This window comes from Eumetopias jubatus, unplaced genomic scaffold, assembly GCF_037043125.1.
Source record: "Eumetopias jubatus isolate StellerSeaLion01/CBP00866 unplaced genomic scaffold, mEumJub1_p1.0 scaffold_17, whole genome shotgun sequence".
NCBI classification, from domain to species: Eukaryota; Metazoa; Chordata; class Mammalia; order Carnivora; family Otariidae; genus Eumetopias; species Eumetopias jubatus.
In genome coordinates, this window is record NW_028274823.1 from 9,377,614 (window position 1) to 9,404,050 (window position 26,437).

At 43.2% G+C, this 26,437-nt stretch overlaps 1 protein-coding gene across 1 annotated transcript in view; it reads right to left on the reverse strand.

Annotated features, from left to right (window-relative positions):
- Nucleotides 1–4,024: 4,024 nt before the first annotated feature.
- The window catches only part of ACADSB (acyl-CoA dehydrogenase short/branched chain), a 29,058-nt gene continuing 6,645 nt past the window's right edge, over nt 4,025–26,437 (reverse strand). The window contains exons 2-11 of the mRNA XM_028120028.2: nt 18,801–18,960; nt 18,490–18,590; nt 15,709–15,915; nt 15,004–15,174; nt 14,183–14,308; nt 12,624–12,716; nt 10,048–10,137; nt 8,202–8,339; nt 6,083–6,182; nt 4,025–5,382 (exon numbers count right to left, since the gene is read on the reverse strand). Coding sequence (XP_027975829.1) covers nt 5,312–5,382; nt 6,083–6,182; nt 8,202–8,339; nt 10,048–10,137; nt 12,624–12,716; nt 14,183–14,308; nt 15,004–15,174; nt 15,709–15,915; nt 18,490–18,590; nt 18,801–18,960 — 1,257 coding nt within the window. The 3' untranslated portion in view covers nt 4,025–5,311. The remainder of the gene's footprint in view (nt 5,383–6,082; nt 6,183–8,201; nt 8,340–10,047; nt 10,138–12,623; nt 12,717–14,182; nt 14,309–15,003; nt 15,175–15,708; nt 15,916–18,489; nt 18,591–18,800; nt 18,961–26,437) is intronic.

The following is a 26,437-nucleotide window of genomic DNA, read 5'->3' on the forward strand; positions in this document are numbered from 1 at the left end:
CATAAAGTTCATGACTACTGGGCCTTCTTGGTGAGATCTTCCTGTTTGCTTATGGTCTGTGCCTTTAATTCAGTGCTGGCCCTTCTTGAGGAAGTCCTACTGTCTTCCCTGGTCCTTTTGACTCTCCCACGCTGCTGTTTTTTGGTGTTTCTAACTGTATGCAGCCAGGATTTACATTTTCCTTTTGTCCCATCTTAACATCTTTTACTTTTCATGGATGAGTTTAACCCATTTATACCATAAGCACTGCTATGCTGGGCTGTAGCCCTACCTGATTTTGTTTCCTACTGACCACTAACTTTTGTAAAGTTAGCTTATTTTCCTTTATATGGTAGCTCTCCGTATAGATCACTGGGGACGGAACATCCTGTACCACCCACTCAGCTTTTTATCCTGCTCTGTCATTCTTCCTGCCTCAGGGAGACTTCCCGATAGCTCTGGAGGGGAGGAGATTTTCTGGAATTACTTTAGTGCCCTTTTCAGTACTTTGCTCTCCTTCCAGCCGCATCTTTCCATCGCCCGGCACACCCCACTCCCCAGTTTTTCTCCCAGAACATGCGGACTCCCACCTCCCCTACTGGTTTGTCTCACAGGCCCTCTTCCCAGCTAGCTTCTCTGTTTGAAAAGATCCTAGTGGCATCTTACTGAAAGCCTCCTGAAGATTAATGAAACTGTCAGACCAGAGGAACGAGTCTGGGATGGCCCTCATCGGCCAGACTGCCCAAGTTTGCATCATCTCTGTTATGTGCCAGTAAGCATCTTATTCAAGCTCTCCATACCTCAGTCTCCTGACCTGTAAAATGGGTTAACAGGAGCACCTACTGCATAGGGTTGTTGTGAGTTAATACGTGCCAAGAGTGTAGAGTGACGGCTGATGAGAGCTCAAGAGATGTTAGTGCTCAGTGTCATCATTCTCAAGGATCTAAAGAAATACTTTTGCGTAGCGTTGGCCTTGGTACTTTCCTATTCAATCTCCGTGTGAGGACACACTAATGAGAACAGAAAAGCGACACCTGAGATGAACACACATTTCGATAAGTATCTAGTCTTTCTCAGCTCTGTGCGGCACTTCAGACCCTTGGATGCTGTGAATGCTCGGCACATGCCACTGAATGACAAAAGAAGAAAGGGACTGATATCTAGATTTCTAAACTAATGTAGGAAATAACAGGGAACAGATAGGCTGAAGCCTCCAATGGCGTTAGGTTATAGCGTATCACTAAGTAAAAGACACAACAATATAAAATTTCCCAGAGTAGTACTATAAAGCACAGGCATAAATATCAGGTAGATACAATCTATGCTGTGAAGATGTGCTCAAAAGAGGTGACTTCTCTACTGAAGAGTTGCTTCCGCAAAAAAAAAAAAAAAGAAGGGTCCTCTGGTAAAATTTTCTTTAGCTTCAGAAATTAAACTTGGTCTATATCGTGAGACCTCTTCTCTGAAAACAAACGAAATTGGCTTACACGAGAGGCAAGCTAGCAGCTTGGGAAACAAAAGTGTTCTGTATTCTGCAGGAAGATTACATTATTTTGTTACTTTATCTGTATGCGTAACAAACAGTTTTGCTTTGTCCGAGGAGCAAAAATCTCCAGTTGACCGAGTGCTGTATTTTTTTATTCTCCACAGAATACTGATTTTGTAATATTGAATAGCCTGATTGATATATACCATTAAAACAAAACTTTCACTTTATGAAAGATCAGCAAAAGTACATCAGCAAGGGTATAACTAGTGCACTTACTCACATACGTCATCATCATAAAACCCAATCAGACACAGTGATCTTCACATCTAACATGCCAACTGTAACCTCCGAGAGCTGGTGTCTTTGGGAGGTGATTAATATATGTAAGTAATGACAATGATCGATGGCAATACTTTTGACATATTAACTCTTTGTCAGTTAAACCTAAAAGAAATCCTCAAGAGAATACTGAAGTACAACGAGACTGAAATCCAAAATTTGTTGAACAGAGATGACATCAAATAGGAGGCAGAGCACTGAACTGGGAGCCAGTACATTTGGATTCTCATCTTGTTTTGTCCCTGGTGGATGACCGTGGGCAAATATTCTGGGCTTCGAATCCTTCCCTTTTAAAACCAGAGAGTTGGCTGGATAGTTCTCTAAGGTCTTTCTGGGTTTAACTTCCCATGACTCTAAAATCTTTGACACTGATTCATTTTCATGTTGTAAAATAAGTAAATCTCTCACAATACTGACTTGGCCAGCTTGGAGTCCAGCTCCGCCCACACAAACACAGCCAATGCGGTTCCTTGGTGTCTGGGTTCACCAAGAACCACGAAGGCCCAACCCTCAAATTAACAAAGAAAAATGACAGCCTTCAGGAGGTGAACAAGCTCATCCTCCACTAGACACCAACTCAGGATAGTTTTACATGCCCCAAAGTCATGGTTATTAAGAAAAGACAGAAGGGCTGGGGTGCCTGGGTGGCTCAACTGGTTAAGCGTCCAACTTTTTTTTTTTTTTTTAAAGATTTATTTATTTGAGAGAGAGAGTGAGCGAGCAGGGGGAGAGGCAGAGGGAGAGGATCTCAAGCAGACTCCCCGCTGAGAGCTGAAGCTGACAAGGGCCTGATCTCGTGACCTTGAGACCATGACCCAAGCCAAAACCAAAAGTCAGATGCCCAACCGACTGAGGCACCCAGGTGCCCCAAGGGTCCAACTCTTGATCTCAGCTCAGTTCTTGATCTGAGTTCAAGCCCCGCGGTGGGTACTTAAAAAAAAAAAAAAAAAAAAAAGGTATAAGGGAAGAACTACAGGGAAACCCCACAACATCCTCTTTGGTAAAAAGTAAAATAACATGATGATTCATTAATAGAAGAGAGTAGATATGTTAACTATAATACATAATCAATTTTCAACTGGCTTTTGTGAACATGCACAACATATATACACACCATTAGAATTTTATCAATACGAAATATAAATTCAAGGTCTGGATATCCCCAGGAGTTTCTCCAAGGCTGCTAATTTGAACACGACATTTATTGTAGTTTCATGTGTTTATAATTCTACAGGAACCAGCTGGGATTTATCTTACTAATGTTGGCTTCTATAGCATTATCCGTAAAGCCCACCTCTTTTTTATATAATCATAGAAATTAAAGATGTCCAGCCCCGTTTGAGGGTATTTCATCTATTCCCCTACTCTCCTTATCAGACCATACTGCCTTCTTGTTTGGAAAGACTGAATGAATGAGTTTCTATTATCTCCCTTTTTGAAAGTCAAGTAGACTTTATCTCTTTTGATCCAAGGTCTAAATTTGTCTTTATTTCTTCCTGATATTTTAAAGTAACCCTGTCTCTATTGTATTTACCAATTCTGAATATTTAACTGTGATCTGTATGACAGAAATTAAGCCAATTCAAGAAACATGAATGTGCAAAGCAAAATTACTTTAAAAGTGCCCAGTTTTCTTGATAAACACGATCCTTTCATTTATGTACTAAAATGCTTCCCATTCAACAGTAGTGATTATGAGGCTTTAAACATTCTTCAACATCTGTAACCCATGCCACCTTTTCAGAAAATATAAAACTCTAACCATTCCATTGTCCACCTCCCTGAGGGGACTCAGGATATATACCCTGGGTGGGAGGGAGATGGGGTCCTCTTCTCCAGATCGAGAATCCCCAATACTGAAGAAATGGTGGGGCGCCTGGGTGGCTCTGTCGTTAAGCGTCTGCCTTCGGCTCAGGTCATGATCCCAGGGTCCTGGGATCGAGCCCTGCATCGGGCTCCCTGCTCCGCGGGAAGCCTGCTGCTCCCTCTCCCACTCCCCCTGCTTGTGTTCCCTCTCTCGCTGTCCCTCTCTCTGTCAAATAAATAAATAAAATCTAAAAAAAAAAAAAAATGGCATCACCAGCTCTATATTTTGTTGAGCTTTGCCTTTCTATAATCTATTGTACTGTGAAACAATAGATTTATTTTTTCTTCCCAGATATAAAATTATTTTTATATTTTTTTTTAAAGATTTTATTTATTTATTTGACAGAGAGAGACACAGCGAGAGAGGGAACACAAGCAGGGAGAGTGGGAGAGGGAGAAGCAGGCTTCCCGCTGAGCAGGGGGCCCGATGCGGGGCTCGATCCCATGGCCCTGGGATCATGACCTGAGCCGAAGGCAGACGCTTAACGAATGAGCCACCCAGGCGCCCCTTTATATTATTTTTTACATCACTGAATATGTTTTTTCAAACTCTACAGGCCCCTTCTCTCATTCGTTGTAAGATTTTGATATACTTCTTTACAGGAACGAGATTTCTCGCTCTTGAACATCACTGAACCAAAACATAATTTTTGCATTACTATTCATGATCAGGCCCAATAACTAAGTTTGAGGAAACACTATTCAATTCAAATATAGAAAGAAATGATGTTGTTGAAAAGTAGTCCACAGTACAATGAACATTATAATATTGAATATGTTCTGATTATGAAACCAAATTACTTAAAATTTATGCTTGAAAACTAATAGACTTGTTTTAGATTTTTTTTTTTTTTTTTTTTGTAAGTGGGCTCCATGCCCAATATGGGGCTCGAACTCACAACCCTGAGATCAAGAGTCATGCACTGCTTTACTGACTAAGCCAGCCAGGTGCCCCAAGAGACTTGTTTTTAAAATGATCTGCTGAAATCATCATGAAATGCATCTTTTATGCAGGTCAATTATAGCAACAAATTATATTGCTTTATTTTGTTAAGATAATGTCTTCAGTCATATGATCTATAGAAGTATACACTATTTTCCACCCACTTCCAGATATGTAGAACTAGAACTTTCAGATTTTTCTTTCTTTAACTTAAACTTTTTTTAGATTTTTCTAAATACATTTTCAGTTTCTACCTAGTTTTAGAAACTCAGAATTGATCTATAGAACTGCCAACTGTGACAAAACCTTCTCCAAAAGATTTTAAAAAATAAAAATTTAACAGGAATATAAAATAGCCATGTCTGTAAGTAATACTTCACATGTATTTTTCCAAATGCTGACAGAGTGAAACTTCTGTCTGCCCCAAAGCTGGAATGATTAATATGTACACAACTCTAAAAATAGTTCTGGAGAAAATACGGATGCATTTCTTTCCAAATTCGAAAAATGATTCCCTGTGCCTCTTTTATGCAGACTGGAACAACAGATAAAACAGTAAAGGTCTACCCCAAGAATCATGACTAAGGGCTTAAACAGAACGCTTCGATGCTGTGGAGGTTTACTTCCCCAACAAGGCACAATAGTTTAGAATCTTCTACCAGCAACCAGGGGGAGAGGCCCCGTTCCCTCGGACGTCAGTATTCTGCACCAATGTGCTTTGCAATGGTGTTCAGCTGGATATTTGAAGCTCCTTCATATATTGTACCTTAAACAAAAGGGAGCAAAAGGAACAATTAGGAGCACACCCACAGCTACACGTGTCTACACAAGAAATCACTTTTACATGTCGCCTCTGTGGTTGCTATAAGACTGTCCCCAGTGATATCACTCCATGTCCCTGAATATGGTACAATATGACAAAGTCATTCTATCTATGAGATGATAATATTCCATTTTGGAAACTGGATTCTGATTCCAGAATCAGTATGAAACAGCTGAAGTTTGTCGCTCCTCAACTATCAGTCCCTCAGGAACGGGCAGCTTTGAAAACCCCTCATTTTTGTCTCCCCCCCTGGTAGTGGAGCATCGAACACTCAGGCCTGATTAGGCATGAGGCTTCTGGAATTAGAACTTCGCTTCAAAGAACGGCATTCAACGCATCAAATGTATTAACGAGTTTAGTAAAAGAAAAATTAGAACAGGTAATTTTGTTGCACTTTTACTAAAAGGCCTGTTGAGGGATTTAAAAAGGCAACCTGAGGTTTTAAAAGATATACATCCATCTCTTTCTTGAAGAAAGAGGTGGGGGGGAAAACCCAGCCACAGAAGAGAGCCAATAAACACAAGACTGAAGAGATTAAAACCGCCTTTGCCTTAGTAGTATAAAATCAAAGGCACACAGCAGCCCCAACAGCCACAAAGGTGAATAAAAGAAAACAAAATAAAACGTAAAAAAATCTATTTACCAATTTTTGCATCTCGGAAGTATTTTTCCACGGGGTAATCTTTGGTGTAGCCAACTCCTCCCATCCACTCAATACACTTACTAGTTGTGAGGCCTGCAACCTGCCAAAACCAAGCAGCAGATGACATGTTGAAACCACATAACTAATGCACCATAAACACTCCTGCGGAACAGTCTAGTAACATGGATTCACTGCTATTGGCAAGTGGAAGGACTGAAGTTACCCAGCATTGTCTCTTCAGTCTCCTTCCCTAAACCATTAATGTAAACTGTCCTAATAATTCACAAAATTCCCATTTTCTTAAGAAAATTAGGGTATTGATCAGACACAGTCACGTGCTGCCAACAGGCATCATTTATTCAGCAAATATTTATCAAGGGCCTTCTTTATATCATGCACTCTGCCAGCCACTGGGTAAACCATGGTGGGGGATGGCCGGTCACTGCCCCTTTTGGTTCACGCATCAAACTAGCAGTTACAGAAACAGGTAAACTCTACGGGCCAACAGAGGAGCTGGCTAGGGAAACTGATGTGATTTAGGGGTGGGGGCGACGTGCGAGGACGTGACAGCTTTGCTGAGCCCCAAAGGATGAGTTAGGGGACATTTCAGGTTGAGGAACATGTGGGAGGGCTTCAAGGGGAAAATGGGTTCATCACCCTCAGGGGCCTGAGGAGACCAGCGGGCTGGGGTCAGGGCAAACTGCGAGGAGAATGGAGAGGCAGGTGGGCCTCATGACGGCAGGCAGGCTGAAGACTGTCATGGCCCCCAAAGACGTCCACATGCTAATCCCCAGAAACTGTAATGTTTGTCACCTTACGTGACCATGGGGACCCATAGATGTGATAAGTTGAGGGCTTTGAGATGGGAGATGGTCCTGGCTAGCCTGGGTGTGCCCAATGGCATCATGAGGGTCCCCTCAGGGAAAGAGGGAGGCAAGAGAGCCAGAACCAGATTTGAACATGCTCCCCTGAGCCTTGAAGGTGGAGGACGGGGCTGTGAATGGGGGAATGTGAGCAGCCTCTAGAAACGGGAAGAGTGAGGAAATGGATTCTCTCCAGAGCCTCGGAAAGGCAGCTCTGCTGACACTTTGGCTTTATCCCAGTGGTGACTCAGACTTCTGACCTCCAGAGCCATGAGATAATAAAATTGTATTGTTGTAGGCCACTAAATTTTTGTTAAAAGCAGCAGGAAATGAATACAAATATTGTCCCATTTGCTGTGAGAAGCCATGAAGGTCAAGCTGGAATGACACGGTCTCCTGGACGTTCTGAAAAGGGAAGACCGGACTGGAGGAAGAAGCAACAGGGTCCAACGACAGTCAGGTGAGTGGGGTCGTCTGGTCAAGAAATGGCATGGCTTGGACAACAGAGGGCAGTGGAAAGGGAGAGAGAAATATGCTAAGTGCAAGAAATCCTCAGGGGGCAGAACTCTTAGCAACTGATGATGGGGTTCAAGGTGGGAATGAGGGGGAAGAGGGTGTGGCAAGATGGCTCAGGCCTCTGACTGGTACAATGGGGTGGGCAGGTCCAGGGGAAATTGGAGCTGTGAGTCTAGAACCCAGAAGGGAGGTTGAGGCAGGTGATAAAATTTGGGGGCTGAGAGGTTAAGGGATTATTCCAAGCTATGGAAAGACTAAGACAAACTACAGAGGTTGGGAAGTAGCAGCCAGTGATTTGGCAAAGTTCCCCGGCCAAAGTCTACTGGGTTAAACAGAGAATGCTTTAGGTATCAACAGAAAACATTCAATCAAAACATGAACAATCTCTTCTTGTTGTTTTTACTTCACATGATTTGCCCCAATCAGAAACCAGGTGTGGGATGCCATCATTCAGATGAGGCTCACCCAGGGATTCACTGATAGGTGTCCTACCTGAATTGGGTGACTCAGTTCCCATTGAAGAGCCTGTGAAAACACTGAGGCCTCATAGAATTAAAGCACTTTTCTATGGAAGGTTTGCGATTTTGCTTTTCTGTTGTAGGAACTGGAAAGTCTATGCTATTTTACTTGAAAAACAAATGCTCAATCAACACTCCTAAGTGAAAAGGTTAATGCATACGTAACGAGGGTGCGGAGGGGAAGAAGGCTGAATTACGTATTTCGGTTGTTTGTTGTTTTACCTCTGATGCATAGTATTTGGCCATAGATGCTTCTTTTATGAATGGCTTTCCAGCTTCTAAAAGCCTAGCAGTGTTGTATGTTAGCAATCTTGCAGCTTCCAGCTGGGTGGCAACGTGGGCCACTTGGTGTTGGAGCCCCTGGAACATTTAGGTCCAAGTTAGAGAATTATGATTTCTGAAAACCAGCTTATCCTCAAAGTCTTGCCTGGATATGGAACACTGACAGGCTGAAAACATACCCCGCCCCCCCCCACCCCGGAAACAGAATTTGCGTTCATTTTGTAGAAATACTTAAAAATCTGCCATCTACAATGAAATTGTTTTTAGAAAACTTTCAAAGTTCATGTAATTCTGTATAATTGTCAAGATTTAAAAAATAATCACAAAATTAGGTTTAACAATTTGCTATATTTAATAATTAATTTAAACCCATTCTATGATCAAAATTAAGCTTAACAGTTTTCTTTTAATTACCCATACCAGGCATCTTCAGAAGTGTCATGATTATATCTATTAGTTCACCCGACCCCGGACCCCTCCCTCGCCAACTCCACAGACAGAAACAAAGGAGATCTAAAGCCTCCCACAAACTCTCTTCATATTCTTTCCCTTTCCTTGCAATCTCTGTGGTAGCTGGCTCCGAGAAAGCACTCTAGGAGAATGAAATGAAAACAGGACCAGAAGCCAAGACGAAACACCTATGGTTTGACACCTGACTAGCTGTACGTCCTTGGGAACTCGGTCTCTAGGTGCTTCTGTTTCCCATGGCTAAGATGCCCAGACAGCGTGGGCTGTGGAAGGCCCTGGCCAGGCCTGAAATGCTCAGTCCTTCCAGGCCTTGGACTGCACACGCTCACTGTGCACCCAGGCCAGACGCACTGTGCCTGGAATCTCTATGCACATGCAATCTGTGTGTGCTTGTCTAAGGCCAAGTCCTTATTACAGCACCTGAAGACAATGCAACCCAACAGAGCCGGAAAGGTAATAAGAAATTGGACTTAGAGCCTCGAGCTGCTTACAGGGAGGTTTTACAAACATGTAAAGTAATTACTCTGGATGTTTAGGTAAAGTGCTTGAGCGAGCTCGGTAGGCTGCCACTCCGGGCCTTCCCTAACCTGGCAAGGCCTCCACATGGCCTGGAAGATGCCACTTGCCCCCAACGATCCCCTTATCTGGGGAGCTCCGAGAAGCCACATCATTAGACCAGGCCAGTATCTTTCAATGCACTTGGCGGAGAACATCTCATCTGTACTCACTGCAGCAAACTGTACCTTCCATAAGAAAGGAGTGTCAAAGTGTAGTCGTTGGGGGATTACTGCGTGGCTCTCTTGCACAGAGGATTCTTAACAAGTGTTACCATTTACTGAGCACTTGTCACACTCAGGCAACATGCTAAATACTCTCCACACCTATCTGATGCAAAGTCACCCTAGTATTATCTTTAGTTTAGAGATGCAGCAGTGGGGCTTAGAGGGTGAGGTAACTTGTCCACGGCCTACAGCTGGTAAGACAGAGAGCTGGGATTTGAGCCCTGGATGCTTGACTGCAGACCCCATGCCCTAGAACTTGGAAAGCAGTGCGGAGACAACTCTAAAGCGCTCACCAAGATATCCAGGGTCATGCCACAGGTGGGCCTCAAGGACTGCTGTTCTGCCCTTGGAGAAGGTCAAGGCATTCACAGGTATGCGCCCTGAGACCTATTCCTTCCTCCTCTCCACCTTTCCCATTAAAATCCTCCTCCCCCTCCCCCCCCAGGGGACTCCCTCCATGGCTTTATGACACAGCTCTTCCTTAGCAGGAAACCTTGAGAGGACGGTTTGGTACAAAGAGGCTAATAATTATGTACCTGAAAATCAAATATTCTTTTGCCAAACTGCATCCTTTCTTTCATATAGGGAATAGTGTAGTCAAAGCACCCCTGAGCCAGTCCCAGCATCTGTTCAAAAAACAAAAGAGCAGAATTTCTTATTTTGTTGTAAGTTTACGTTTTTAATTATTCAGGGTATAAATTCCTCTTACAGGCAAATGGAATCATTGGGGGATAGGGGAAGACTGGAGGCACAAAGGTGGTACCTTCACCTACTGCATTTGTAGAACTTAACTTCCCAGCGACTGGGAGAAGATGCGAGTGATTTCATATAAATAGGAGTCTGTTTAATTCTAGCAGCGGTAAATCCTCTGGCTCAGCTGTTTTCATACAACCAGGTTACTTCTAAGGAAGCTTCTCGTTTAAGCTCCGATTCTCCAGGCATAAAGGGAGCCATGGAAATTTTGCTCTCAACTGGCCTCGAAGACTATAGAGTAGCTCCCTCCAGTCCTTCAACGTGGAAGGTCACTCCCTAACCTTCTATCTTCCTGTCCGTGTTGTATATTATCAGGATTAATAAGAGCTTCAGGGGAAAGGGCACTAGAATATAAAAGAACAGTGTTTCCCAACCCTGGCTGCACATTAGGTTCATTTGTGGGAACTTGATTAAAAAAAAAAAAAGCGATGTGAGGTCTAAGGACTGAATCCAAACGTTGGGAGTGGAGGGCATGAGTGGCCAAGGCATCGGCGTTTTCAAACCTGAGTGGTTTCCTGCAGGGCTACACTGAGAGCACCTGTTAAAGACACAGGTTTATGTGCTGGAACCCGTCAGGCCATGGTGGCAATCTCAGCTGAACTGTCTCGTTGCTAACCAACCTACTGACCGATTCAAGCTCAGAAACGGTTTCTCCAACACTAGGTGGCCATGAAGTCACTATCCCTCATTATGTCAAAGTATGTGGGTTTTAGAAAAAGAAAAGAAAAAATCAATGTGGAAAGCTTTGGGGGAAATGCCCACAAACTTATCAATATTTCATTAGTGTTCATTCACATTAGCCTTTTATTTTAAATTTTCTGGAGAACAGACTATCAAGCTAAAAATTATTAAAGGACACCGCCCCCCCCAAAGCCCAAACTTTAGTGAGGCAGCAACCCATTGCACTTTTGGCTGAGATATGATGATGTCACCAAACTTTTACAGCATGCTGATAATATCCCACATTGACGTGAAAATTAAAATGACCAGTCGTCAATCACAATAGGCTTTTACACTCTGTAAAATGTTTTCACTATCAATCCTGAAAAACCAAATAGTCTTCGGCTGCAGTTTTGAGGATAGGTGCCTTCAGTTTGCTGTTATATGTGACTCTTTCTCTAAAAGGCATCCACAGTGTTAACCAAGAAATAATAACTACCTGACCTTAACTTTTAATTAGGTTATAAGATAACTTGGAGTAATTAGATGAAAGCCCAGGCTGTGTATTTTACTGGCAGAACATCTATATTATTTATACATCTGAGAACAAGGAGACCCAGTCCTACAGTTTTTAATGCCGTATCTGATGAAGCTGAATCACAGGAAAACATTAAAAAGAACAGATAAGTCATTTCTGTCATTATCTAGCTTTGTGAGAAACATGGGTTAAGTTTTGATAAGAATGTTTTGTTAGCAAATTAACAGCAGCAAAAAAAAAAAAATCTAGAGGAATACTACAACATTTAACTATTCCAATAGCTAACATGTGTAACATCTTCAAAATCGAAACGCTTTAAGTTTTTGAATTTGGGATATTCACTGATTAAAAATAAACAAATATATTCTACAAAATGACATTTTTTACAAGAGTTTATTTTTAAGTAATCTCTACACCCAACAGGGGGCTTGAACTCATAACTCCAAGAAGAAGAGTCACATGCTCTGCCGACTGAGCCAGCCAGGCGCCCCCAAAATGACATTTATAATAAAACCAAAGATGCTACTCATTTTGTTAAGCAAGAAATCAACCAATTTCACTTCATAGAAAAATGTAATGTGCATTATAAAGGGCAAATTTGGCTAAAAACATGGGATAGTTCTCATTGTATATACCCATTTAATTGTGGCTATTTTATTTCGAGCACCACACACACAAAATTGCCTGATTTTCACAGGCAAAACACTAATTCTTTACAGATTACAGACCCTTACTACACAGAATATTCGGTATTTTTAATTAAAAAAATTTCTTCTAGAATGAACTTCAAAAACTGAAAAGGCGATTTAAAAAAAAAGGGCATATTTAATTTACAGTATGTTTGAGAAATTATCGATCCAGCTATTGGATCACACTTAACGTTCTCAAAGCAGAAAAAGCGTCACCACTAAGCCATTGTTTGGTTCTCAGGGCGTTACATAATTGACCAAAGCGGGATCTGAAGGAAATCAGTCAGAAGCCATTCCTCCACCTCACGGAAGGGAAGGGCGCCATCTTGTGTTCGCAAACTTCCAATACTCATCAGTTTCACTGCATTTTTTCTTTTTTCTTTTCTTTCCTTTTTTGCATTTTTTTTCTTCCTGCGTTTTAATTGACCCACACTGTGGAAAAGTCAAGCAAAAGGGCTAAAATGTGACCAACCTGTGCGGCAATCCCTATTCTGCCTTCATTAAGACCCCCGATGGCATACTTATAGCCGTGTCCAATTTGCCCCAGGACACTGGCTTCTGGAACCTGAAAGGAAAAATGTGCAATGATTTCTACATTTAATTTTACATAATAGGTTTTGATTACATAGCTCTGCATACACAACATTTCCAACTTGTGACAGGACCCCAGGCCAGGACTCCAGGGCCACCCCTCGGCTGCCTCCCTCTCCATGGCTCCCCACACAGCTCTGGGGGAAGACAGGACGCACGTCAGTGCCGCTTGTTATCGCTTCCACTAGCGCCCAGCACAGGCACGCGTTGAACGAATGAATGGAGCTAGACAAGGGGAATCTCCTACAATCCAACAATAACGAACGAATAACCATTTCCCCCAATTCTTGCCTGTACGCTATGGTATGAGATTGAACATACTGGGAATTACACAAAACATGTAAGTACTTGGCTGAATCAAGGGTGTCAAACCTTTCTTCTGCCGAGACTATTATCCCCATGAAAATCACCTGAGCTGTGTGCACACACATGCATGAGCACACCAGGGAGGGGCGGAAGGAGAGAAGAAACAGAGTAAAATGTTTATTTGTAATTTTAAAAAATCTAGACTAGGAACAATAAAACAATACATTTAGCTTTACAACCTCAGAAGATGGAGTGGGCAGAACAGAGAAAGAAAGGGCAAGCAGGAAGGAAGCCAGTCTGGGGGAATTAGTGAAGCTCGAACATCTATCTGCAAAGTCACCCCACGGACGCCCACACGCTCACTCATGAACCAAAAGATCAAGCTGCAATACGAGTGTAAAAAACCTGTCAAAACCTGTTCCACCTGTGTCAAGTTCTGAAAAGCATTCTGGCAATCTTCTCTTCCTCACTTTTTTAAAAAATTCAATTTAATTAACATACTGCATAATTAGTTTCAGAGGTAGAATTCAGTGATTCATCAGTTGCATATAACATCAAGTGCTCATCACATCATTTGCCCTCCTTAATGACCATCCCCCAGTTACCCCATCCCTGCCCCCACCTCCCCTCCAGCAACCCTCATTTTGTTCCCCAGAGTTAAGAGTCTCTTATGGTTTGTCTCCCTCTCCCATTTCATCTTATTTCTCTTCCTCACTTTTAACAGATTCCACTCTAAACTGTGAGGCGCTGCCTGGTCTTTTCTCAGGCTCACTGGGTAACATCCCCCCCTTGTGGCCTTTGGTATACCCACACCACACGTCCGTCTCTGAAGTCAGTATCAAGTTTATAAAGTATAAATGGTTCCTAAGCATGTAAATTAAAAAGTGTAAATGGGATTAATCCTCAGCATTGGCTCTGAGGTCAGCTGCTGGGCAGAAAGGTTTCCACTCACTTAAACTCTCGTGAAAAGTACATTTAGCCAAGATGTCACTTAAGAACATCGTCCAAGTCTTACAAAATACTCTCCTATGCACAAATACTCTCTCAATATGGTGACACTTTTCTTGCGCATCTATTGTTCCGTGCAAAGCTTATTTCACGCCAGTCTTTTGCTGGAAATTCTAAGATACCTACCTTGACGTTTTCAAAGGTTAATGGGCAGGTGGAAGAAGCTCTAATCCCCATTTTGTTTTCTGCTTTCCCTATGTGAAGGCCTTCAGTGTCACGATCTACTAGGAAGCAGGTAATTCCTTTATACCCCTAAAAAGAAGATTTAAAATGCTATGCCACACTTGAACTGGTAGGATCCCGTTTCCAAGAGTTGAAAGTTAACAGAAAACTAAAACTGAACTTTTGGCATTATTATTAATGGGTTCAGAGCTGCAACAGGTGCATTAGTAAACTTGGAAAACATTAGATTCACAATGAAGAAGTCTAGAATTAACCATTATGGCTATGAAAATTATTAAGATATGCTAAAGTATTATGTGATCACGAGCATTCCATGTTTTAAATCTAATTTTGTTAAATGCTTTAAAATTTCAAATGTAATTCAGTTAGATGTTATGTCAGAGAAAAGACAAACTATCAAATGTATTTACCTTTTTGCCATACACCTATTTTCCAACTAAATATTCTTAAAAATGAATGTACTAAGTAGGTACTTAAGTTCATTCTTAAATAGAAAATGTGAAATCCTACAAAATGAAAGATTAGCTTCCGATATAACGTATTAGGTGGCAATTACTAAATGGACCTCCATGCAATACTAATCACATCAACCATATATATTCGGGGAGATTAGTAAGCAAGAGGTTGAAAAGATGTCAGTTATCTAACATTTCAGTACTGAGGAGAATGAGGACTTGAAGACAAAGCTTTTGGAAACGCAGGCAGAAAGGAGATATGAAGAGAAAAGGTGGGAAGGGGAAAAGAAATTCTGCTTTCAAACTTACGAGGTCAGGGTTCACGTTCGCCATCACCAGGAAGATCCCTGCATATTCTGCATTGCTGATCCACATCTTTGACCCATTGATGACATAATAGCTTCCCTTTTTATCAGCTCTGGTCTTCAAGGCAAATAAATCACTACCAGCTTCAGCCTCTGAGAGGCAGATACTTCCTACCTACATATGCAAGCAAAAAAATTTCCAAGTTAATAACTGTATTTGTACTCTGTGTAACAAATACTTCCAGTAAAATAAACACATGTCGCTTAAAGCTTTAGGCACTTTTAAAAGCCTGTACTTATAAAATCATGGTATTTTTACAGCATTTCTAAAATATACCCTACTACCCATCTAAGATAGATTTAAAGACTTAAGCACACCGATTCAATGTTAAATTTAATTAATTCGTTCTAATAATTGCAGTTTTCTAGACATCTCACTGTAAATGAAACCACCAACAAAAGTGCTAAGAAAATATAACTGGGGCCAAAAAAAAAAAAAAGTTTTTTTTGTCTGATGATTATTCTCTTGAATTTCCAAGCAGAAATGAGAGGCAGAGCATATTTTCCAAGTAGCATTAATTTACTGAGCATTGCCTGATTATTGAATGGTGCCGCGTTGCGGTCTTGGATAGTAGAGTCAACATCACAGCTGGAAATGTCCTGAGTTTAGAAGCGATCAGATTCATTTCAACAACTCCTATTGACTTACTTTTTCTGTTGCAAGCTTGGTCAAATAGGTAGCCTTTTGTTCTTCTGTTCCATATTTTCTAATTAGATTGTTAATTACTGTGTTCTGGATGTCACACACCAAAGCCACAGATGCATCAACTTTGGCTAATTCCTCTATCACTAGGATAGAGGAAAAAAAGGAAGCGCCTGTTCCTCCATATTTTGTTTCAATTTCAATACCCATCAACTAAAAGGAAAAACAAGGAAACAGATTAAGAAAGCTAATTTCTTTCTTCCTTTTTTTTAAGATTTTATTTACTTATTTGACAGAGAGAGAGAGAGCACAAGCAAGGGGGAGCAGCAGAGGAAAAGGGAAAAGCAGTCTCCACGCTGAGGAGGGAGCCTGATGTGGGGCTCGATCCCAGGACCCCGGGATCATGACCTGAGCCAAAGGCAGATGCTTAACCAACTGAGCCACCTGGGCGCTCCAAGAAAGCTAATTTCCATATGGGAAAATTCCTTGCAAGAACAAGTTCAAAATTAAATGTTAACTATATAGATTCCTAATTTTAAAACTGTATGTATATTTTATTTTAATTTGATATGGCTATTGTACTATCTTGTAAGTAACAAAAGCAATAGAAACTATACATACTTGAAAAGGAAGCGGTTACAAGCTAGAACTGCCACTTGTTTATGGAATCTAAAACACAAAAATCAGCAAAATGCTTCAAAGGATGATGGAATGGAAGAGAAAGTGTCTCCTACAGCAAGGACTTGGAGGCAGGCAGTGGGGCACAATCCCTTCTAGGCAGGCTCCTTGCCTTGACTCATCCAGCCAAGATGATAACTGAAGGACCACTCCTTCTGGGGCATTCTAGGTGGTTAGCAGACATCTGGTGGTGTTTCCTAGAACCCCAACAGACAAGGCGGAGGGGGCCTGTTAAACACGACCAGATGCTGGCCAAGCTTTCCAATGATGGTCTCACTGTTCAGTAGCTACTCCTAAGTTTAGAGCGTGAAACTTCCACAGTTCTCCATTTTTAAGTGTCCTCATTTCAGAAAGAGAATGTGTGTACGGGTAATTCAAGCCACAAAACTGTTAACAGATAAAAGGCTAATGCTGCTTTCTATTCTGCCCAGACACTTCTGGAATCACAGCGTGCTGCAGTCTGGGTCCTGGAGGTTATGGGTCAGCTGAGGGGAAGTTAGTGGGAAGACTGAGAAGGGGAGATCCAGAAATGATGTTCTATGAGGAAACACAGGGCATGGTAACTATCTGATTATGGTCTCTTGGACAGCTGTCAGAGACACTGCTTCTCCCAAAAAGTCACCGATTTTTTCCTCTGTTGGAAATACCGTTTTTGTCAGCTATTGCTACAGCAGGGGACCATAAACAGGGTTAAGAGGTGGCTAAGAAGAGCTGGTGTAGGAGGTGCAACCAAGCAGATGCTCTAGGTGAGGTTACACCTAAGCAAGGGCCGCTTGTGGGCTTCAGACCATCCCGCCTGCAAGAACCACCCCGTCAGGAGAGTGATGTTCAGAGGGTAGAACACTAAGACTTCTCAGAACAGCCCAGAGGCTCTGCCAACAATGAAGATGAAGGCTGCCCGAAAAATGGGACTCCCAGATGCCACCTGGCCCACGGGGGCTCCACACAGATTCCATGTTCCCAAGCATTTCATTGCTTTAAAGAAGGTGGAAAAATCACTACTAGGTATGGTACCCACAAGCGTGTCTCTTTAAAACGGGAAAAGGAAAAACTATTTAGGCTCAGTGGAAAAGGCGGTCTTTTTCCAGCAGGGTAACAGACAAGATTTTAGCCAATGGCTCTGAAGAGGAGCTACCAGTTCTGGGATATTTCCTAGTATTCAAAATAAAAGATAAACGTCGCTTCACAGCTATGGAGAGGGAGAGGTGATGAGTAAGTGTGGTGATTTTGAAAATGTTCTCCTTGGAGCCCCCATGCTGATAACATTTGAAAATGTTCTCCTTGGAGCCTCCATGATGGAGCAGTTCTACTTTTATCCATGTTGTACACTGGGCCTCTGTTAAAGGGCTCTGTGACTTAGGGAGCTGGAAACCGGTTTCCCTGGTTAGTGTGGAATTCAGAGGTCAACTCTGCTTCTAAGTTTGTGGCGTGCAGAGGGACTCAGGTAGAATACATGGTCTACTGTGAAGTTTTACTAACTAAATCTTAATGTTGGTTTTGTTGAGCTGGATCACTTTGTTGGGGGGCGGTCCTGGACACTGTAGGATGTTTAGCAGCATCCCTGACCTCTGTGTCACCCCCAGTTGTGACCACCAAAAATGTCTCCAGAGACCGCCAAATGTCTCTTGGGGGACAAAACAGCCTCTGGTTGAGGACCACAGATCTAAAGAAATCATTCTTTCTTGCTTCTGAGCCCTTTTCTTAAAAAGCACAGTATTCCTAACTTAAAATGCTAACTCAATTTAAAAGAATTTAACTAGGATTTCAATCTAAAAGAGAACACAGAGGGGCACCCGGGTGGCTCCGTCAGTGAAGCATCCGCCTTCCGCTCAGGTCATGATCTCGGGGTCCTGGGATGGAGCCCTGCCACGGGCTTCCTGCTCAGTGGGGAGTCTGCTTCTCCCTCTGCCCCTCCCCCCTGCTCCTGATCTCTCTCTCAAAAATAAAAAAATAAAAATCTTTAAAAGAGAACACAGATAATTTTGACTAGGAAATGAAGAGTTCATTAAGCCATCATTACAGTTCCTGAATTTAAACACATGCATACATTTTAACGCGGGACAGTACTTATATAAAAGTTTGGAATGGGAAGAATTATAAAGTATATACCCCTTGTTGAAATAATCCTTGTATTATCGATGTGTCCATTTTTGAATTTTCATCCATTGTTGAAACCAGAGGAGCAACCTGTTCCTGGGCAAATTTGTTAACTGTAGGGGAAAAAAAATAATGGTAACGTCTTTATTCTCTTAATAGGACAGGTTTTACTTAAAAAAAAAAAAAAAAGTTTTAAATTAATGTAAAAAAAATTCCATTCACAAACTGAGGTGAACATATCCCCCAAACATGTCATGGGATCTCACACTGGATCCAACTGGTGGCCAGATGGATCCGGAGGTGACACTGGGCCGTCTACTCACCGGTGTTCTTTATCATCATCTCCTCATCTGTAAACATCTGGAGGGGGGCACAGGACAGCCCAGGGTTTGTTATGCCAAGGAGAGCTGCTGACTGGGAAGATTTCAGGACACGGGGAGGAGTTTTCCAAGAAGACAGGGAAGTTCGCAAGTTTCTTCTTCGCTGTCAGAACAGTCCCATTGAATAGGGAACACACACACAAAAGGTAAAGAGACATATCTGAACATGTTTCTTCGGAAATAACTTTATAACCCCTTCTTACCTCTTACGTCACCAAAAAAGAGGACTGGAAGCTGGAACATTTTAAAATTCACTGTCTTGTGAACAAAAACACAAACCGGTTTAACATTATGTCCTTTATCCAAGCAATAAGCTCTTCTAACCAACAAATTTCCCAGAGGATTAGCTTTTACCTTCAAGAAAATAGAACTTTCTAGGTGGAATTCTTTCTTTCTTTTTTGTTAAGATTTATTTATTTATTTTGCGGGGCAGGGGCAGAGTGAGAGAAAGAATTTTAAGTCCCACCTGGGGCTCAATCCCACAACCCTAAGACCATGACCTGAGCCAAAATCAAAGAGTCAGAGGCTCAACCGACTGCACTGCCCAGGCGCCCTGGAACTCATTCTCAAAATGTCACATTTCATGGACTTCTTTGAAGGGGAAACCTGAATATAAATAACACTACTGGGTGACCACTGCAAAGAGCATTCTAGAGTGGGGTGGGAATAGGTGAGGGCTCAGGGACAACTGAGCAGGCAGGAGAGCCCCCCGTCCTGACCTGCCCCGGGGACTGCAGGCACCAGGGCTCTCTTGGTTTTCCAGGCCAGTTCTGGTGTTTCAGCTTCTCTGGTGTTTCAGTTTCAGAGACGGTACAACAACAGGGTTAAGAAAACAGACTCTAGGGGCTGAAAGAACTAGTTTCAAATCCGGCATCTGGTATTTACCAGCCACGTGATCTTGGGCAAATGATTTCAACCTCAGTTAAAACTCCTCGGTCTGTTTCCTTCCCTGAAACATGTAGATAATCATCTTGAGTTTTGTGAGGATTAACGAGATAACCCACTTCATGAAGGGTCTGGCATGGCATCTGCCATACAGTAAGAGCTTGACAGACAGTAATGACTATTTCTACTCGGACACTGAAGAACACAGCAGGGGGGTCCTACCCCGCAGCAGTAACAGAGTTAAACTGCAAGGCTGGCTTTTCTTGCCATTAGCGTGTCTTCCTGCTGCAGGGTGCCCGATGCTTCAAACGTGCCAATTTCTGCTCAAACAATGGATCTGCTCCAATTTTGTCGAAAAAAGAAACCATCCAATTTGAAATGCTTGCCATATCTTTCCAATTTTATTTTGTAGAATTTTATTACAGGGAAGACAAATAAGTTATTAGTCTTTTTAGGTTCACTAAAAACATGCTAAGGGAAACAAGCCAGCTACAAAAGATCACATTCTTTTTTTAAGATTTATTTATTTGAGAGAGCGAGAATGAGAGAGAGAGAGAGAGAGAGAGAGCGCGCGCGCACATGAGAGGGGGGAGGGTCAGAGGGAGAAGCACGCTCCCCGCTGAGCTGGGAGCCCAATGCGGGGCTCAATCCCGGGACTCCAGGATCATGACCTGAGCTGAAGGCAGTCGCTTAACCAACTGAGCCACCCAGGCGCCCCAAAAGATCACATATTCACATATTAATAGGATTCTACCTATATGAAATTTCCAGAAAAGGCAAATCCACAGAGATAGAAACTATAGTGGTTGCTTGAGGCTGGGGGTGATGGAAATATTCTACAACTCTGTAAATTACCTCAAAATCATTGCATTATACGCTTTAAAAGAGTGAATTTTATGGTATGTAAATTATATTTCAATAAAGCTGTTAAGAAAAGAATTAATATTTTCCTTTTATTCAACAAGACTTAGAAACAAGTGTTCTGAGCGTCTGACAACGGCCTGAGAGCGCAGGGTACCAAGGGGAACACTATAAGGCTCATGGAACAGGCAAAAAGCAAAGCCAAGTTTTGCAGGATTAAAAAGCATATATGGCGTTTAAAAAAAAAAAAGCAAATGTAGTAATATACTGCAATATATTTTTTCTCAATAGTTTTGCTTATACATGGAAAAGTTTACTGATAAAAAGAAAAAAACAAAAAAAACAAAAAACAAGAGTCACTGAGTTTGAAACCACTGTCGATCTTTCCTACACTCGGGTCAGTCTTTGTAGTTAATGTACCCAGGAGTCGATGTACTCTTCTCTAGATTCAGGAGGAAAAACAAACATTGGTCGGTTAGAAAAAGAAAATGTGTCTCTCTCAATCTTGTAGTTAATTTTGTTTTGTTTGCAGAAGTAGGAGGCAGATAGTTTAGGGCCAAGTTACAAAGAACATTTTTTTTCCTTGTTAAAAGACCTAGTTGGGACAGGAACACTTTGGACTAGAAAGAAGCTGGGGGTGGGGGGCACACACATGAGGGAGTGATGTCTTCTCCCCAGTGAAACAAATGGAAGAATCAAGGGTAAAGAGGATGGAGGGAAGAAATGGAGGGATGTAGGGGCTTCGGGAAGGGAGCTGAAGGACAGAGTGTGCTCGGTAGCAGCGGGCGCCAAGGACAGATGGGCTGGGAGAAGGGATGGGGTTATGGGAGAAGGAACCTAGATGCCCGTGGGGTGTGTTCTGCTCCGTGGTTGGTGTGCGAGTCCTGCATGGGACCCTCAACAGACTTCGGAATTCATGAGAGAATGAGCCAACTAATCTCCTCCACAAAATGATCAGGAAACTAGCCTGTTATATTTTACAACTCCAACACATTGCCCTCGATTCTTCTTTCTAGGGGAGATTATTTACTTCACTAGACCCCCCTACAGAGTTCTTTGTGTCTGTGAGTCAATGTATCACCTCTGTGCTGGAGTTTAACAGAAAGCCCACCACTGAGAAACTTAAGAAGCCAGCAGGTATTACAATAATACCCATTTGTTCCTGCTTGACACAACTGTGACCCACTTAGTCTAAAAATTGCTACTGACAAAGTGTATGACTGTTCAACACATAACAATTGTTTTATTTCTTTTAAAGATTTTATTTATTCATTTAGAGAGAGAGAGAGAGAGAGAGAGGAAGAGAGAATCCCAAGTAGACGCTGCACTCAGCGCAGAGCCCAATGTGGGGCTCGATCTCACAACCCCGAGATCACGACCTGAGCCGAAACCTAGAGTCGGACGCTTAACCCACTGAGCCACCCAGGCATCCCACACATAACAATTATTTTAGATTCACAAGACCACACAGGCAGATGTGCTTTACAAAGTGGGTAGCGCCATACAAAGGTGGGGTGAGCTTACTGAAGATGCCGTCACAAAACACAGTGGCTACACCCTGAACATGGAATCCCTTTTTAACCAAAGCACTGAATGTTATTACCTATCCTTTTGGGCAGAAAAAAAATGTTCCCTTTAATAGGACAGTCTTTAATAAAGGAAACATTTCCCTGCCTCGCCTTTAAACACACAGTCCAAGGTTTCTGATGATGATTTTCAACTGTCCCCTGCCCTTCAGTGTTGACCTCAGCCTCTGCAGCGTTGGTATCCACTCCATCAAAATGATTTTCCACAGTTATAACCCATTGCACCACATCATCACATTTTTTTGTATAGAGCAGCAATCGAGACTTGAGTGGAATAATAGTTATTTATGCCTTGCCAAATACTTCTTGGAGCTTGAGGATGATCTGTTTCCTACTCAACGGACCAGAGTTCTGCTGCCCTTAGAAGTACTGACGATCAAACCTGGGGTCTGCAGACTCCTGTGGGCCAAACAATCAAGCCCATGAACTTGGGTGGGGGAACTTATATCTTTATTTCACTAACCTCTAACTGAAGTCAAGCATTTCCTTCAATTATGAAATGGAGGCAACGAGTTCCAAGTTATCGGTGACGGTCACCGAAAGAAATGACAGGTATTTTTATATCAAATAACAGCTAGTGCAAACATCTTGAGGCTCCTCATGACTTCAGAACTGCTGGCCTGTTGCCAGATCTTAAGAAACATATATTACCACTATCACAATTAAAAACATTTTTATGACTTTTATAACTGGGTTCCTTTGTAATCTTGCGTAGTTTATGTGTTTTAAAACATTTTGAGAAAGGGGCTATTAAATTTCACTATATTGCTGTATACCTTTCATTCATGGCACAAAAAAAGGCGAAGAACCCCTGACTGCCGGATGTTCTGGTAGATTTTCTGCTAAACTCATTAAGGTTAGCTGTAAGGAGTCATAACCCTTCTCCGTTATGTCTCAGCACAATGAAATACCGTTCCAAACATTCCTTGAGTGCTTTAAGTCTACGGGCTTTTACAACGCCCGAAAGGTAAAAAAAAAGGAGGACACAGGAGAGAAGTTTGCTAACCTGCAAAGTCCCTCTTAGACTTTTCCAAAGGAAATGTTTTGATAGAACACGAAGGGCTCCACCTTAAATGCCTATATTCAGGGGTTCCCACCAAATGTGTCCCCCTGGGTCTCTTTTCTGCATGTGTGCACGAAGGTGTGTTTTCTTCCCTTTGATTCCATCCCGGCACCCCAGCGTTCAAGATATCTGGTCTTCTTTTCTTACCTGTAATTTCTTAACATTTTTTTAAACATTTTTTTTGAAGATTTTATTTATTTACTTGAGAGAGAGATCGAGAGAGAGAGAGAAAGCACAAGCGAGAGAGAGCACAAGCAGGGAGCAACAGAGGGAGAGGGAGATGCGGGACAGACGTTTAACCGACTGAGCCACTCAGGCACCCCCTTCCTGGTAACCTTCTGAAGGTGAGAAACTTGGCTCTCATGATCTAGGATGATTTGCTGGTACAAACCTAGTGCACATTTACAATAGTTTCAGAACTGCTAACCCATACCGCTGCGAGAAACAGATTTATCCGTTAAGAGTGCGGTGCTTGTATACAGTTCTTTTCATCTTTGGCCTTAGGGTACCCAATCAAAACACTGTTTCTGCACCTTCCTCCTTCCCCACCCCCTTTGTGTGGTGATGTGATTCTCCTGTAATAATTCTGAGACTAGTTCTAACGTGTGGGGTTTTCCCCCCACACCAACAAGCAATTCTCCCACACCCACCAGGTGTCCTACCATTCAACTCAATTCTGACTCTACCTACCTAAAGATGGCATCGGGTCCCACAAGTCAAGGGGCTCAGTCCCACAAGACGGCCCCTGGCCCACTTCACATAACAGTGGCAAGCCCAGGCCGTCCGCCATGCTTCAGACCTATGGGCTATAGACTGCAGGTTCCTAGTACCTGCTCCTTGGGGGTAGTCTTGTTTAGTCTACTAGAGCAGCTCACAGAACTGAGAGGAACATTTTACTTACTAGTTTACTATCAAAGAAGAGAACTCAGGACAGCCACAGGAACAGATGCACAGGGCAAGGTTGGGGGAATGGGGGTGGAGCTTCCATGCTCTCTCCTCAGGCACCCCTCTCCCAGCACCTCCCTGGGCTCACCAACCGAGAAGCTCTGGGAGCCTTGTCCTAATGGGTTTTTATGGAGGCCTCGTTATGTAGGCCAGATTGATTATATCATTGGCCAGCGGTGACTAATTCACCTTCAGTCCCTCTTCCCTCCCAGGAGGCTGGGGGGTCAAACTGAAAGGTCCAACCCTCTGATCATGAGGTTAGCTCCCAGCACCCGGTCCCCACCCTTGGTTGCAGTCCAGAAGTCACCTCATTAACATAAACTCAAGTGCACTGGAAGGGGGTCTGGTATGAGCAACAAGGCACCCATTTCACCTTCAAGGCTCTCAAGAGGATTTCAGGAACTGCAAACAAGAGACCAAATATTCTGGGACGCCTGGGTGACTCAGTCTATTAAGCGTCTGCCTTCAGCTCAGGTCATGATCCTGGGGTCCTGGGATTGAGCCCCGCATCAGCTCCCTGCTCAGCAGGGAGCCTGCTTCTCCCTCTCCCACTCCCCCTGCTTGTGCTCTCTCGCTCTCTCTCAAATAAATAAATGAAATCTTAAAAAAAAAAAAAAGAGAGAGAGAGACCAAATATTTGAACAAAAGATGCTCTTTGCTCTTACTGCCTAGGAAACTCCCAAGATTTTGGGAACTGTGAGCCAGGAACCCTAAAGGAAGACCCAATATATATTTATTACAAATCTCAGTATCACAACTTGTCATACAGTTAGATTCATTGGCCACAGTGGCATTCCCATCTTCCCCTTATATCTGGTTCGATTTTACTTTTTTTCTTTTTTAAGATTTTTTTATTTATCCGACAGTGAGAGACACAGCGAGAGAGGGAACACAAGCAGGGGGAGTGGGAGAGGGAGAAGCGGGGAGCCAGATGTGGGGCTCGATCCCAGGACCCCGGGATCGTGACCTGAGCCGAAGGCAGACGCTTAAAGACTGAGCCACCCAGGCGCCCCTCGATTTTACTTTTATACATAAAATTGACTCTTTGTGGCATGGCATACAGTTTAAAGGGTTTTGACAAAGGCACAAAGCTGTGTGCCCACCACCACCGCTCGCCACCTGGCACCTCCAGCGCTCCCAGATTCCAGCGCTGCCCCTCTGCCATCGACTTCTCCCCAAATCTGTCTCACTGCAGTTCCGATCACAACTCTAGCCGTGACTGCATCCAGGGCACTGTCAGGAGACACAGACATGTGTGTGGCCTAATCCGACTACTAATTCTTAGTCACCGACCTCCACTTAGACCCTTTCCCATTCCCTGAAATGGTTACAGGAACTCAAGCCCCCCTAAGCTCACCCCTTACTGTCAGCCAATGACTCACCTTCTCTACCAGAAAAAATAAAAGCCAACAAATGGGAACACTTCAACTTGTTGCCACCACACCCACTCGGTGTCCTGCGTCTGCACCCTCATCCCTCTCCCCTCCTGGTACAACGTAAATGATGTCCCTCCTCTTAAGAAAGGCCTGTCCCGGGGCGCCCGAGGGGCTCAGTCGGTTAAGCATCTGCCTTCGGCTCAGGTCATGATCCTGGGGTCCTGGGATCGAGCCCCGCATCAGGCTCCCTGCTCGGCGGGGAGCCTGCTTCTCCCTCTCCCCTCTGCTCCTACTCTCTCAAATAAATAAAATCTTAAAAAAAAAAAAAAAAAAGGCCCTCCCTTCTGTCTGCTCACATTCTTCCATTTTTCCCTGCTCAAATTCTTAGCATGTGAATCATCCTTGAATCATCCACCGTGAGAACCACCCTCTGGACCCTCTCTTCTCTCCTGGGCACAGCCAGGCCCTGTGGAAGCCGTGCCTTGCTTGCCCTCTTGGCCTCCTGAGTGCCCCCACCACTCACCAGCACCCCTCCCCGTAGGGTCTCCACCAACATCTCCTGCTTTTCGGGCTCCGACTTGCTTGCTCTCCGCAGATTCAGCTCAGCTGGGCACAGCCTCCTCCTTCTAAATGCTCTCTTCTCGTTTTCTTCCTGTTCTCTCCTGCCAGTCTGTCTGCCTCCTGCTCTAGCTTCGCTCCCACCACCTGACCTTCAAGTGTTGAGGATGTTTGACAAAGACTCTCTCCCTAAACCAAATGTGAGTCAGCTCCTCCGAGTCTCTCTCACTAGGCCCTGACCTTGGGCACTGTCCTTGGGCAGTGCCCTTGGTCCGCTTAGTCCTGCTTTAGCAAGAATCCTGCTGA